The 16,175-nt window shown below is 44.0% G+C and overlaps 1 protein-coding gene across 6 annotated transcripts in view; it reads left to right on the forward strand.

The window, feature by feature from the left end:
* Window positions 1-16,175, forward strand: part of dgkh (diacylglycerol kinase, eta) — a 71,649-nt gene that overhangs the window by 36,499 nt on the left and 18,975 nt on the right. For 3 of the 6 annotated variants that reach the window (XM_086123247.1, XM_086123251.1, XM_086123249.1), the window contains 10 exons: window positions 208-340; window positions 3,915-4,021; window positions 4,179-4,304; window positions 5,384-5,486; window positions 10,846-11,008; window positions 11,513-11,621; window positions 13,415-13,636; window positions 13,727-13,818; window positions 14,877-14,976; window positions 15,066-15,405. In XM_086123247.1, coding sequence (XP_085979373.1) covers window positions 208-340; window positions 3,915-4,021; window positions 4,179-4,304; window positions 5,384-5,486; window positions 10,846-11,008; window positions 11,513-11,621; window positions 13,415-13,636; window positions 13,727-13,818; window positions 14,877-14,976; window positions 15,066-15,405 — 1,495 coding nt within the window. Of the gene's footprint in view, window positions 1-207; window positions 341-3,914; window positions 4,022-4,178; window positions 4,305-5,383; window positions 5,487-10,845; window positions 11,009-11,512; window positions 11,622-13,414; window positions 13,819-14,876; window positions 14,977-15,065; window positions 15,406-16,175 lie in introns of all 6 variants that reach the window. The other 3 variants (XM_086123248.1, XM_086123246.1, XM_086123250.1) reach the window with 2 other exon arrangements.

Consider the following 16,175-nt stretch of genomic DNA (forward strand, 5'->3'; position numbering starts at 1 on the left):
GGCATGCATTACTTCAAGACATTAAATTGCATATTACTGTATTGACAAAATTCTTCATGATTAGTTAATTGATGATTGATGCCCATCCTGTGTTCCTACACTTAGGCTTGTATTGCATGGGCAATGATGTGCACTGTGCTTGCCTTGTTGTCTGATTGTACCCGCTATCCTGGTGCTGCCAACCTATTTTAACCTCTCCTTTGCCAGACGGCTCAGTTTAATGTGGAACATTTCTCAGGGATGCACAACTGGTACGCCTGCTCGCACGCACGGCCCACCTTTTGCAACGTCTGCAAAGATAGCTTGTCTGGGGTCACGTCTCACGGCCTCTCCTGCGAAGGTATGTAAACACATGCCAAAACACACCTTTATTGTCAAAGACCTGACAAAAAAAACCCCACACAGTGGATATATTTGTGTGAACAATAAAAACCTGACCCTTCATTCGGTACACGTGCATAATCTGAGAACCACTAAAGGGCTTGCGTAGTAAATTCTTAATATACAAAGATAAAAATGCTCACTGTTGGCAATAACTTAATGTGTTTATTAATGTGGTTGTAGTTTGTGGTGTTCTACAATTCCATTTTATTATGATGAGAGAGGTAATATTTTGCTCTCTACATTTAGGGCTTTCTTTTCATCTGAACTCACCAGTCATCATCACACCATCCATCCATAGGGGCCTTCTTGCAGTTCCTTCTAAACATACTTTGTGCATACAAACCTACTTCTTCTTCTGCTCTGTCCTGTCAAGGACTATCGGTATGCCACATTTAAAGGGATTGAGAGAAGTTGCTTCAGTTGGCAGTGAATCTAGTCTGCTGTGTTCACACCCAGAACAGCGCAAACTGCCCTTTTTTTTCTGCGTCAGCTTGCAACCCTCCACACAGAGTTAGACAGCTTGCCATGCCAGACTTGGACACGGATATTGAGCCCTTGATGTTTAAACCATCATGATGAGATGTCAGCAAATCTTGTGTGACATCCAAAGGATAAACGTTGAAGAATATTTTTTGTCCTTAGGCTTTTTTTTTAACCAGGTTAAGTGTGATAATAACCTAACACTGGAAACTTGATTGAAATAAGAGAGCTGGTCCACTCTGTGCAATAAGAAGATTACATTTCAGTGAAATCCATTTTACAATAAATTTGCAATTCAGGCATCCTTCTGTGATAATCCACACAATAATATGCTGTGATTCGTCCTGATTAGAATTCTAAAAATTCTGATTCCTGCTAATTTGTATCTCAATTTGAATCGCTAAGTGATGTCACTGTTGTCTATGTTCCAACGTGGCATACATACTGCAGCATATCCGCCAAACTTTTGTCTTGGAGTTAAAAATAGTGTGACCTGCTATAAACACTTGTCTGCCTGCTAGCTACTACATGAGCATCAACTTGTGTTTTTCACACATCTCTCCGCATTAATATAATCTGCCAGCAGACGATCACGTCTGTGACCCCATATTTCTGAGTGGTGGAAAGTGTCAGTGACAGGAAGCACAACTTAGTGAGCATCACCCGCACCCCCGTTCGACCGCTCATTTAGCTGATGCTCCCCTGAGTGTGGGTGCACGTGTCGGGCACTGGTGTTGTGTCTGAATACTAATTAAATTTCTGCACAATTGCCACACTGTCCATTTAATGACTGACACATTTCAATCATGTTAACACTGTGAGCCCTATTTTTGTCATCTTTAATTTTTGGCCTGGGTAAGTCTAGTTTACCGTGTTTGAGAATTTGGCAGACCTCGCCTCGCTTGGTGTTCCGGTGAACCAAGGGTGTTTTCTGTTAGGCACCCCCAAAGCACCTGGCAACTTGGGAACAGAAAGTTCACTCGACCTTAGACCAGCTAAAAGCAGGTGTGTTGTCACACCTTGGCACACACTTGTGGGTAGAAGTTGATCTCCAAGTGCCCACTTCACAGCAGCCAACATTACATCATCAACAAGTTAAGATCTTGCATTTCTTTTTACATGTACTTTGAGCGCATCAATCTCGTGGATGGGTTATGTATATGGATGGCGTTGATAAGTGGTGTTTTTGTAGCTTATACTTTTGTGAATCAAAATATTTACTGTTATTCATAGTGTTGTACAGCTGTGGAATGATAACAGGTCTAGATGCTGTTAACGGACATAAAGGACAAATGTGTGTGTGTGTGTGTGTGCACGCGCACATGTTAAAAGAGAAGAGAGAGATGAGAGAGAGAGGGAGAGAGAGAAAGAGTGAAAAAGAAAATTTGAAAGAGAAAGTGACAGGATCACATAAATTGCACAAGTGTCTCGCAGCAATCATCGACTCGGATTTCCCTTCGATTTCTTTGCCCGGCTGTCATGGCAGAGATTGATTTGCGCTCCTTGGCCACAAACGCACTTGTGTATACACCCACTGAAACACCCACAGACACACACACACACACACACACACGCACGCACACACAATGAAGACTCCATTTCAGTGCCACACAGAAAGGATGTTTTGGCTATCATGTTCTGTGCATTGTCTTAATGCTCTGCTAATGCTTCCTAACAATGTTTAACAGTCGACTAGACTGAAACATCGATCACTGCTCCCGGATATCACTTTACCGTACGATATTTGTTTTGAGTTTACTGAAAGACCAGCATATGTGAGTACGTGTGTTTGGGAGTAGGGGCAGTTGATGGAGGTAGGGTCAATGTTCTATTCATACTGCCTAACTGCACGGAAAATATTTGTGAAACATTATCTTAATGTTTCCTATTCAGTGCCGCCTGCGGTGTGAACATTTAACTTAATTGTGTTGTTTTCACGCGTAAAACAATTGATTGAATGTATTTCTCTCTTAACTGCATCTCACCAAAGGCATTTAATACCCTTTGATATTAAAAAACCCTTATGCCCTTCGAAAAAAGCTGATACCGAACCTACGCGTTTTACAATTTTGTAAATGCTGTATGTTGTGTTATACAAACATTCATTTTTTTTTTCAAACACTCAAAATGTTCAGCGGGATTTGTGCTATCCATACATATATAGTTTATATTAATTCCTTGGGATTTTTTGCCCTTTATGGACAATAAAGCAGTTCTGTGCTATGACACTTCAAAGAAATATTGCATTCTTTGTAAACGGTCGACTATGAGGGTTAAACACCCTGTAAAGTGACAAAAAATGTCATGTACATGAATTTGAATGAATTAAAAGAATAATTGCCATGTTTATGAAATAAGGCTCCAAAATCATGGAAAATAGAGCTCACCTTCCAGTCAGTAGGCCTTTGTGGGCATGTCCACTCAATGTGCTGAAAAAAAATGCCCTGCTTGGCCTCAACCTGTCAATCAAATTAATTTGTACAGTATGTTCTCAGGTGTTTGTAGTCAGGTCCTGACTCAATAATGCATGCTTGTGTTCAATCACAATTAACTTCCCCTTAAAGAGGGAGTTTGCAGTTGTGAAACTGTACACACGATTTGTATGTCTCTCTGAGATGGATGACAAGATGGAAACAGGTTCTTTAATAATAATACATTTCTGAAATGTGATGCAGTGCGGTTATACAGTGCTGCAAGCTACAACCACAGTAGTAAATCTAATCTGAATTGAATACCTAATAAGGTTCAGAGTTATTTTCTTTGTAAAAATGTACTTTTGATCCAGCTCTTGTATTGGATGCTATTAGATTTTGTGTATACCTTATTATGATTGCCCTCCTTCCATTTAAAGTTTTCTCCGTCTTGACTTCTATGGTTTCATATCTTCCTTGGCGGGGGTTGTGAATTGTAAACTATCATGAAAAGGTCAATTTTTGATCGATCAGAGTACCGGATGCATAAATCCACAATCCTGGCTTGATGGTTATGTCATTTTACAATCACAATATGTTTTAGTGAGCTTTTTTTATTTGGGGCGGGGGGCATTTCAGTGTGCAAATTCAAGGCCCACAAACGCTGCGCAGTTAGAGCCACTAACAACTGCAAATGGACAACTCTGGCCTCCATCGGCAAGGACATCATTGAGGATGAGGACGGGGTAAGTGTGTATATGTGTTGTATGAAGTCCACTAAGTGGGCTTACTAATCATGAAATAAAAATAATGCAGTATTGTTTTGTTTTTGTTTTTTTAAAACAACACGATAACGATCAGTAGTGGTAGTAAGATGTGTGTCTCTCTATGTTTGGACAACAGATCGCGATGCCTCACCAGTGGCTGGAGGGCAACCTGCCCGTCAGTGCCAAGTGTGCCGTGTGTGACAAGACATGCGGCAGTGTGTTGAGGCTGCAGGACTGGCGCTGCCTCTGGTGTAAAGCTATGGTAAGACATCTGTCACGTGGAAAAAACATGGGGAAAAAAAGTAAGAAATTAAGTAAAGGGCAGCTTATATTTTCCCTCCTGCACATGTAGATTTTCTTGTTATCCATTCATTTTCTGACACTTATCTGGAGTCGAGTCACAGGGGCAGCAACTTAAGCAGGGAAGGCTGAGGCATGCCCACGCCAGCCGGGAGACATAGTCTTTCCAGCGTGTCCAGAGTGGTCCTTGGCCCTGTCGCCGTGGAGCTTTTTTACCACCTCAGTGACCTTATCCGGCGAGGATAGGAAACCCCGCCTCACTTTCCTCAGATTTTACTTCCTCACGGGATGGAAATGTGGAGAAGTCTTCGAAGTATTGTCGGGTACTGTGAACTGCTGTTTGGTGCTGAGGACGAACAACAGTCATATGCATGAAACCTAATAAACAGGCACAGGGGGGCAATACATTTCCCCACTCCCGGACTGTGAGCAACGCCAGAGAGGAATAGAGTCCTTTCAAGCGGACTGGTACTAGAGCCCATTTGTGTGTCAACGCAAGCCCGATTATGTCCAGTGGGAAGATCATGACCTTGCACTTTCCCTGTCAGAGAGGCGACATTCCACGTCACGAGAGCCAGCTTTTGTAGCTAGGGGTAGCACTGCCAAGGACCCTGGCTTTGGTGGCTCTCAATGCACTCGACAACCTTGGCCACTCCTACAGCTGTTGAGCTCAACACAGCGGGACCCACGTTACCTCTTCGGGGAGGCCCGTCCAGTACTTCCAGGCCCAAGAGGGGGGTGATCAGTGACCCGTGTCCGTGTGAGGGATATTTAATTCCAAAATTAATTTGAATCACAAGGGGGTTTTGAGCAGTCTGGTATCTCACCTTGGCTCTATTTGCCAAGGGTGACACTGCCACAGGTTTGAAGCTCTGGAAAATTAGCTCCGAGCATCATTGGGAAACATAGACCTTTCCACCATGTTAAGTTGTCAGCCCAAAGAGGGCCATTTTTGTTCTACTGCACAGAATACTTTTTTTCAAATTAGCACTCTACAATCAAAAACTATTGCTTCATTTGTGTGTGTGTGTTTGACTCCAGGTACACACAGCTTGCATGGACATGTACCCTCGTAAGTGTCCTCTTGGTCAGTGCAAAGTATCCATCATCCCCCCGACGGCCCTCAACAGCATTGACTCAGATGGTAGGCAACACACACATTCACAACTTTAACACCCTTCGTAGAGCTTCATTTTTTAATGATGAACCATCAAAGTACGGTAATCCCTCATGCTCTGGCCCCACACCATGTTAAAAACTCGAAAGCTTTGCATTTTAGCGTCAGCCATCACTCTTGAATTCTTTGTTCAAATTTGAAGAAGTACGAGTGGCTCAAAATCTGCTGCTTCAAACGAAGGTCCGATGATCAGCTCACACACTATGGTGAAAACTCAAAAGCCTCCCAAATTAGCTCCATCGATGTCTCTAATATAGAGAGGTAGGTGCCCTGACATACTAGTGCCCCAGCGTTCAAGTTATTCACATTAGGAGCTGCTGCTTGGTCTATTTTTTTTCTTTGGATTTTGAAGCATGGCAGCACACCAATCTACTTAATCCCGTTAGCTGCCGATGTTATCGCAAATGCAATACTGCCAGAAAAATTGCGGAGGAAAAAAATAAAAAATCAAACAAGTCAAGTCGGCACCAAATTTCCAGCTAGTCTAGTCAGAAAATCCTGCTCAGTCACAACATATGTTGGAATGATAATAAAATCCTGTTTTCCACTGAACATATGATGAAAAATACATTATCCCAAAAAATGTTATGAACAATTACATCTCTAAAATGGCAAAGAAAAACAACTTCATATGTCAAATGAATGTCCACACTTAAATGATGAAAAGAATGTCTTTTTTTTCACACTAGCGTTTATCTGAGTGGTACAATGTTAATGTGGTGATAATGCTGACTGAATGCTGAATGTGAATGTGGGAGTAAGCACGTATTATCATTTAATTTAAAAGCTATTACATACTGGTACATAAAGCTTAAGTTGACGTGCGGTAGGTTACAGGGGTGCTGCCACATCAAATACGGCGGACACGCTTACGATCAAACAGTACTCTCTATTTTTGACTAAGTTGGATGTATCGATGTCTATGCTTGAAATTATGATCGATTTTTTAAATTGTTTCATTTCAAGATAGGGTCTCCATGGTGTGTAGTCTATCGTTTTGCTCTACAGTTGACTGTTATCAACATGTCATTTTGCTTCTTTGACATTCAGCTGTAGGCATGTATGTTTTGGTGCATAGAAGCTAATTTCGAAGTGCACACCGCTTCACCTTATTATGAAAGAGAGGGTGAGGGGAGGATCGTGAGCCAAACTGTGATGTCAGCTGACCTGTCTGTGTGTTTTGTAATGACGACTAAAGTTAGACGTCATGTCTTCATTCCGTGAGATGCAGATCAAGCATTTTGCCATCCTGTGTTTGTCCACGTCATCGACAAGACAATCAATTAATTCAAATTAACGATCCTCGGGTTGCTCAATTGCTTTTTCTGTTTGCGTCACCACTTGACACTAGCAAGTGACTGGGTTGGCGTGAATGAAACAAAACCCCTGTTTTGTTTTTTTTTCTTTCTTGCATTCCCCCCTAAAACGGCAAACTGTGTTCAAATGCAGATTCCAAACGATAAACAAAGATGACAAGTCATGTGTCTCAAGTCTAAGTCGAGTCACTTCGATAGCAAGCCCCAAATCAAGTCAAGTCGTTTCCAAATTTTGGGCAAGCAAGTCACAAGTTCTAAAAAGAACAACTCAAATCCCCCATCTCTGAATACCCAGCACATACAATATGTGTGTGTTGTTGGTTGGTCCAAACTCAAATGTTGATCTGTTTGTGTCTATCCAAAACAGAGCTATATTATACAAAGCCCTTCTCAATGGGAATCACCACCTGATAAGACAGTGGGATTGAATTTCTGTTAAACACACACATGCACACATACACACACAACATTGAGTGTATAAAAAGCCTAATATCAGCTAATTGCTCAATGGCGACAGAGATATGAACGATGGGGGAATCCTTTTGAACGAAAGGAGGATAAGTGGAAAGCTAAAAGTGGGTGAGTCACTTTGAATTCCTTCTCTCTCTTGTTTCACATTCTTGCGTGCCAGGGCCCCCATGTGCCTTGATGCAGGGGGTGGGGGCGTTGCTCGTAATTGGCTGACGGGGGAGACGGCAGCACGTGCTGTAGCATCGTGACTACCCCCGTCCATGCCTCACTCCCTCTCCTCTCAGCCCCACCTCCATCCATCCATCTTTGAGAGAAGGAGTGGGAAATGATGCCAAAGCACCGTTAGTGGAATGCTGATTGTGGAAGTCTAAATGTTAGGGATGGGATGGTTAGGCATGCACTGCACAGGACAATACACACTTTACACACTTATGGATGCTTTGATTTTGCAATTCAATTTGCAGTGTTTGTGTGTTTGTGCCAGTGCGTGTGTGTATGTGTGTGTGAATGCATTTGTGTGTGTGTGTGTGTGTGTGTGTATGTGTATATATATATATATATATGTGTGTGTGTATATATATATATATATATATATGGGTGGTGCACAACATATATATATATATATATATATATATATATATATGGTGGGGGGGTGCGCCTGTTGCGCATTGCATTTATTTACATTACCTTATTGTCACGTGTGTCCAGTTATTCATGGAAAAGAAACAGTTTACCTTTCAAACGAATTGTTTCAATAACAATATACTTCAAATTATGTATTACAATGAGATGTAATATTATTCAATATACTACAAAAAATGCAATTTTTGCTGATGAGCACAAAGGATAATTTGGAGAGAAAAAAAGTTCTTCTCTCAATACACAAACACGAACTGAAAATGTACCCAAGCATGGCCCAAAAAACATTCAGTGGACCTGACCATCTGATTTTGAATAATAATGCAAAATTGTGCAATTTAAAAATAAAAATTGTCGTCTCACCCCTCGGGTGGTGTCCGTCCCTCATTCAGCTCAGGTCCACTACCAGAGGCCAGGAAGCTTGAGGGTTCTGCGCAGTATCCTTGCTGTTCCCAGCACTGCACATTTCTGGACTGAGATGTCCGATGTTGTTCCCGGGATCTGTTGCAACCACTCATCTAGTTTGGTAGTCACTGCCCCGAGTGCTCCGACCACCACAGGCACGACTGTCACCTTAACCTTCCAGGCTCTCTCCAGCTCCTCTCGAGCTATTTCTCGAGTTTCTCGTGTTCCTTCTTTCTGATGTTTCCATCACTTGGGACCACGACATCCACTACAACGGCTTTCCCCTGCCCTTTATCTATGATCACGATATCTGGTTGGTTCGCCATTACCATCTTGTCAGTCTGGATCTGGAAGTCCCACAGGATCTTCGCTCTGTCATTCTCCACCACCTTCGGAGGTGTTTCCCATTTTGGCCTTGGGGTTTCCAGTCCATACTCCGCACAGATGTTTCGGTAGACTATGCCAGCCACCTGGTTATGGCGTTCCATGTAGGCTTTCCCTGCCAGCATCTTACACCCTGTAGTTATGTGTTGGATCGTCTCAGGTGCCTCTTTGCACAACCTACACCTTGGGTCTTGTCTGGTGTGGTATATCGGGGCCTCAATGGCTCTGGTGCTCAGGGCCTGCTCCTGAGCAGCCAGGATGAGTGCCTCTGTGCTGTCCTTCAGGCCAGCCCTCTCTAGCCACTGACAGGACTTCTTGAGATCAGCCACTTCAGTTATGGTCCGGTGGTACATCCCGTGTAGGGGCTTGTCCTCCCATGATGGTCCCTCTTCCAGCGCCCATTGTCTGAGACATTCTCTGAGTATGTCATCCGTTGGAGCCTTCTCTTGATGTATTCATGGAGCTTGGATGTTTCATCCTGGACAGTGGCTCTCACACTCACTAGTCCCCGGCCTCCTTCCTTTCGGCTTGCGTACAGTCTCAGGGTGCTGGATTTGGGATGAACCCTCCGTGCATGGTTAGGAGCTTTCGGGTCTTAACGTCCGTGGTCTGAATCTCTTCCTTTGGCCACCTTATTATTCCTGCAGGGTATCTGATCACTGGCAGGGCATAGCTGTTTATTGCCCGGGTCTTATTCTTGCCATTGAGCTGGCTTCTTAGGACTTGCCTCACTCGCTGGAGGTATTTGGCCGTAGCCGCTTTCCTTGTTGCCAGTTCGAGGTTGCCATTGGCTTGTGGTATACCGAGGTACTTGTAGCTGTCCTCAATGTCTGCTATTGTTCCTTCAGGGAGTGAGACCCCTTCAGTGCGGACTACCTTTCCTCTCTTCGTCACCATCCGACTACATTTCTCAAGCCCGAATGACATTCCGATGTCGCTGCTGTAGATCCTGGTTGTGTGGATCAGGGAGTCTATGTCCCTTTCGCTCATACAGCTTTATGTCATCCATGTAGAGGAGGTGACTGATCGTAGCTCCATTTCTGAGGCGGTATCCATAGCCTGTCTTGGTGATTACTTGGGGGTTCAGTCCTATGCAGAACAGCAGTGGGGAGAGTGCATCACCTTGGTATATGCCACATTTGATGGACACTTGGGTAAGTGGCTTGCCATTGGCTTCAAGTGTGGTTTTTCACATCCTCATCGAGTTCGCAATGAAGGCTCTTAGGGTCCTGTTCACCTTATACAACTCCAAGCATTCAGTGATCCATGTATGTGGCATCGAGTCATAGGCTTTCTTGTAATCAATCCAGGCTGTGCACAGGTTGGTATGCCGGGACCTGCAGTCTTGTGCGACTGTTCTGTCAACCAGGAGCTGATGTTTGGCTCCTCTGGTATCTCTACCAATGCCCTTCTGTGCTTCGCTCATGTATTGATCCAAGTGTCCACTTATCTTAGCCGCAATGATGCCTGACATGAGCTTCCATGTTGTGGAGAGACAGGTTATTGGCCGATAGTTGGATGGGACTGCACCCTTCAAGGGATGTTGGAACACTGAGTGGTCAACCGTGACTGTGGGTTTCGAAGTAACCATTTAGCCCACATTCTCTGCATGTAACCCCTCTGACTAGGGTTGCTTGAGTAGTAGCATTCCATCAGAGCCATGTTATCGCATCTCGCCCATCTCCACTTTGTTCCAGTCGCCCATTTTTCATCAAGGTGCTCTGGTTCCCCAGCACCTGACGCAGACCTTGTGGCCGGGCGACGTCTGAGCCGGCATGTCATTCGTTTTATTGTCTCTCATCATTGTATGAGGTAGGCATTAGCGTGAAGGATCTTGCCCAAGGACCCACACTGGATGGTGTTATGTGCTCATTTTTGCCCCAAGCGGGATTCGAACCACCGTCTCCCGTACGCCAAACCGATGCCTTACCAACTGAGCTATCCAGCCGCTCAATTTGTGTGTGTGTGTGTGTGTGTGTGTGTGTGTGTGTGTGTGTGTGTAGCTGCCTAATTTTGCTTCATATAATGTACATACTTTAATATGTTATAAAAATACTTTTTAGGATTTTTGTTTATTTCATATTATTATTATTCTCTAAATTTCCCATTAGGCTTTTGGAAGGCCACCTGTCCCCCGTCGTGTGCCAGTCCCCTCTTGGTCTTCGTCAACTCCAAAAGTGGTGACAACCAAGGAGTCAAGTTCCTGCGACGCTTTAAGCAGTTGCTCAACCCAGCACAAGTCTTTGACCTGGTCAATGGTGGCCCACACCTCGGGTGAGCATGACAAACTGAGTGACGCCTTCATTCGGAGCACCAGCACAATGTGATGTAATTTGATGATAAAAGTCTCTATCAAAACTAAAAGCTCCATTGTTGCATCTCATTTGATTGTGCAGGTGTGCCTCATGATGTGTCTTGTGAGTTTTTATATGGGACTGTATAGACCAGTGATGACTAACCAGCAAACTCTTATCAAATATCATTTAATTGTTCAGAAAACTATTCATGTAGTACATTAGTGACAGACAGAACAAATAAATGATCCTCTATTAAATGGCAGTACATACAGTACATAATTGTCATGCGTATCTACTTTTTGTGAAGTCATTGTTTGGTGATGTGCCGTGAGATTTTAGGAACCTAAAATATATGCCTTGGCTCAGTCAAGATTGGGAATCACTGGTATTGAGAAATAGAAATGTACAGTATATGCATACATCAAAAACACTGACCAAAGAATCAAGAATGATTTTTCTGCACACACTCTCTGTTTTTCAGTCTCCGCCTGTTTCAGAAGTTTGACAACTTCCGAATCCTAGTGTGTGGTGGTGACGGCAGTGTGGGCTGGGTCCTGTCGGAAATTGACAAGCTCAACCTACACAAGCAGGTAATAAAAGAACTGTCATCCACTAAAGACTGAAGTCATGGACCGACTCTCCATGCGCCTCCAGTTTTTCCCATAATTTTAACTCCACTTTCACTTGACCTCACTCATATTTTGTACAATACAAAAGATGTGTCTGTGCGAATAATAGCCTTACCCACAGTAAGGTGACTCGCTGATAATAATGAATGTCTGCAGATCCTTCAAAACTTAGAAATGGTCTTTTGCATTTCTAATCCGTTAATTATCCTCAGAAAGACATTGTACAATATATATCACTGTAAAAACTAGTTAAATAATAGATGGAAAATGTTACAGTGGACTCCACATAATCATGTAGTATGGTGCATAGTCCATCAATGGAAAGCGTGTTCGTGTGTGTGAGTTTTGACCGCAGACGTGTTGTGTTGCACCGGCGTGTGTGTGTGTCCTGCGTGTCGGCCAGGTGGTAGAGGTGCCCAGACAAGGATAGGTTGCAGCAGCATTGCTGATATTTTTTGACAGACAGATTACATGCACAACAGGAAGAGATGTCAAGCATTTTGAATGTCTGACAGAGCACATGCTACCAATTTTGTCCATTCTCGTCTCGTCAACGAAAACTCACATACATCACGTCATATGTTAGTCATCAAAGAGCCACGCTTAGTTCGCCATCGTCATGAAAGAAGGGGCGTTAACGAAATGATGTTGTCATCGTCAATACTGCGGACACCCTAAGACATTGGTGTCAAACTCAAGGCCGGGGGGCCAGATCTGGCCCAGCACATCATTGTATGTGGCCCGCAAAAGCAAATCAAACATGTCAACTTCAATGATGCTTGTTGAAATTTCTACCAACATTTTAAATTCTCACATGTAATAAATAAGAGCATTTTATTGATACCAAAAACCAATGTTGAAAAAAAACGTTGTTATTGACTTATTTAAGTGGTTTCATACATAACGGCCTTGCAAGTGAAACGGTAACTAAAATGTGTCCCATGACAAAAATGACACCCCTGCCCTCAGAAGACAAACTAAAATAGTTCCTCAACATCATGACTACAGCATGTGTAACAAATGCCACACACTTACTCCATCACTTGAGGGAATCCTAGTGATCCTATGTGCACCTCAGCTGAAGAAATTGGTGGTAGGCTTGCGAAATGTGGTCTCTCTAAGTCACTGTAGTGCGTGTGCTTTTAAAATTGAGGCGCTTCCAGCTTAGGTCGTTGCGTTCTTTTAGTTCACCACTAGATGACACTGAATTCTACACACTCGACTTTGGTTCATAACAGAAATTTTGGCTCTCAACACAAAGAAAAAAATAATCAACCAAGCAATAGCTTGATGGTTGAAAAACATGTTTTTGGGGCAAGTCAAAGTACCACTGTAATAGATATCGAACAGATGTCTCCCCACTTCTTCACTTTCAGTAAATAAATGCCTCTACTTCGGGAAATGTGGCACAAGGTTTAGCTCATATTTTCCAGTCATCGAGTAATTCTATCCTCTGTTATCCACAGAAAATGTCACCTAATTGCTATTTTACTGCTCAAGCCAAAGCCATGTATAATATAAAATAATTTCTTTGGCACCATCTTGTGGCATCTTGGCGTCAAAGAACTGCGTTGAGGTGAGGGAGAAGCTTCATTTCGTCAGACCATTGCCTTGTCTGATATGAAAAAGTGCTTTGTCACCAACGTGCGGCATCTACACGCAAATTTTGAGGTGGTCTCTCCACAAATTACACAAAGCAATGCATAAAATGTTACTTTGCGACGCCAACGCAACGCTGTTGCAATACTTTCCAGTGCCAGCTGGGAGTGCTGCCGCTGGGTACAGGCAACGACCTGGCGCGCGTGCTGGGCTGGGGCCCGTCTTGCGACGACGACACGCAGTTACCGCAGACCCTGGAGAAGCTGGAGCGAGCCAGCACTAAGATGCTGGACCGCTGGAGCATCATGACCTATGAGATCAAGATCCCTCCTAAGCACAGCTGCCCCGCCACGCCCGAGGGTGCAGACGGTTGCCAGGTAGTATGCAGACACCAACAGACGTGTAGCTTGATTCCATTTTTATACACAAATGGAAGATGTACTAATGATCAACTACGTGTACTCCAGTTTCACATTTCAGCTTACGAAGATTCCGTGGCGACTCATCTCACCAAGATCCTCAACTCGGAGCAGCACTCTGTGGTCATTTCCTCCGCCAAGTAAGTGACTCACTGAGACGCCCAGATCGGCGCCGGTCGGCCATTAAGTCTTGATGAGCGCAGTGCAACGGGATGAACATTGGCACGAAAAGTTGTTTATTAATATCCATTTGCAGCGCAAACAAACACCACTGTCCTTTTCAACATTTTTTGAGTCGACTTTTTAACCCTTTCATGCACCTTATAACCTGATAACATGATAAGATAAGATAAGATATCCTTTATTTGTCCCGCGATGGGGAAATTACAATAATGGATAATGGAATAATGAATAATGGAAGAATGGATAAGCTGTCCACTGTAGTAACCGCTGTCCCTGTAAGGGTTCAGCAAGCTAGCTAAGTGTCAGGCACTTAATCATATTTGGCTGAAGTCAAAATGGACACTACAGTATATGCCTCGCTAAATTTTCTTGCGTCACTATTGACATATTTAGATATTCATGTCTTTTTCTGTGGAGTCAATCCCCACAAGCTATTTGCTGCAGAACTCACCGTTTGGCACTTTTTAGTCTGAAGGCCCAAAGATTCCACAAGATAGTGTCAAAGCCCGATCGAATAGAAACGAAGTCCTGTTGGTGTCAAAGATAATGTTGAAATTCGAACTTTAGAGAAGTGATGACATTTTGGTATCGTCGTTTGTGGTGGGCTTTTAATTAATATGGCCAATTACTAAATAATGTTTTCGAAAAATAGTTAGTTTATGCATCCTAACCCGCCATGAATAGTGACTAAAACTGAAGAAAAAAAATGCTTCTACCTTTCCCCCACTCTTCCAAAAGCAATGTTCAAAGGTCAAGGTCAAGGTCATCTTTATTGTCAAATATGCTTTATGTATGCAGAATTCTCAGAAAACAAAAGTTGACATGTCTCTGATTGATTATAAAGCTTCAAATCCAATAAAATCTTAGGTAGACTATATTAGAAATAACAAAGGAATAACAGTGTAATCTGTTGGTATTTATACAGTGCATACTCTGTATAGTTCCTTGATTTCTATATGAGCACATCAATGTATCTTCCTTTTCAGTGTTTTTGATTTAAAGTTATCTTTTTCAGGATCCTGTGTGAAACAGTGAGGGATTTTGTCACCAAAGTCGGGAAAGCCTATGAAAAAAGCACAGAGAATGCCGAGGAGTGTGACTCCATGTCTCTCAAGGTGCGTCAAGAAAAAAGCCTCCACCGTTATGATATTAGGTACACCTGCATCAAGTGCATTCAGTTTGCTCGTATGTCACCTCCATACAGTGTGCCATCCTGAATGAGAAACTGGACTCCCTCCTCCAAACGCTCAACACTGAGTGCCAGGTCCTGCCTCCACTGCCCCACACCACTCCTCCTATCGTTGAGGAGGAGCGGGAGGACGAGGAGGTGATGGAGGGCGAAGAAGAGGAGAAACCGGAAGAGGAGGTCGCCAGTGAGGAGAGCCTGACGGCACTGAAGGAGAAGCTGGAAGAGGAGGAGACGGAGAAAGGTGGCAGCGGTGGCGCTTTCCCGCAGGCGCTCTTCAAAAGTCGGGAGCAGCTGGTGTTGAGGGCCAACAGTCTGAAGAAAGCTTTGCGGCAGGTCATAGACCAGGCCGAGAGAGGTAACGTTTGATCATATTTTAGTCAAAATGCAACTGATATCAAGTAAAACAATTTACTCTTTGATGAAGCATATGTTATTGAGAGGGAAGACAGAAGTGTGATCTATACTGTCACCTAGTGGTGTTTCATAGGTACTGTTATTGGTGCAGATGTGTCGCAGTTCTGGTGTTCCGGGTTCTGTGACATGTCGTTCCCACGCTTGTCCATCCATCCATCCATCTTCTACCGCTTATCCGGGGCCGGGTCGCGGGGGCAACAGCTTTAGCAGCGAAGCCCAGACTTCCCTCTCCCTAGCTACTTCTTCCAGCTCTCCCCGGGGGATCCCGAGGCGTTCCCAGGCCAGCTTAGTGACATAGTCTCTCCAGCGTGTCCTGGGTCTTCCTCGGGGTCTCCTCCCGGTGGGACATGCCCGGAACACCTCACCAGGGAGGCGTTCAGGAGGCATCCGACTCAGATGCCCAAGCCACCTCATCTGGCTCCTCTCGATGTGGAGGAGAAGCGGCTCGACTCTGAGCCTCTCCCGGATGACCGAGCTTCTCACCTTATCTCTAAGGGAGAGCCCGGACACCCTGCGGAGAAAACTCATTTTGGCCGCTTGTATCCGGGATCTCATTCTTTCGGTCACCTCCCATAGCTCGTGATCATAGATGAGGGTTGGAACGTAGATCGACCGGTAAATTGAGAGCTTCGCCCTTTGGCTCAGCTCCTTCTTTACCACGACAGACCGATACAACGTCCGCATCACAGCAGACGCTGCACCGATCCGCCT

This window comes from Hippocampus guttulatus, chromosome 11 (assembly GCF_054856545.1).
Source record: "Hippocampus guttulatus isolate MCC_2025c chromosome 11, RoL_Hgut_1.0, whole genome shotgun sequence".
Lineage (NCBI taxonomy): Eukaryota > Metazoa > Chordata > Actinopteri > Syngnathiformes > Syngnathidae > Hippocampus > Hippocampus guttulatus.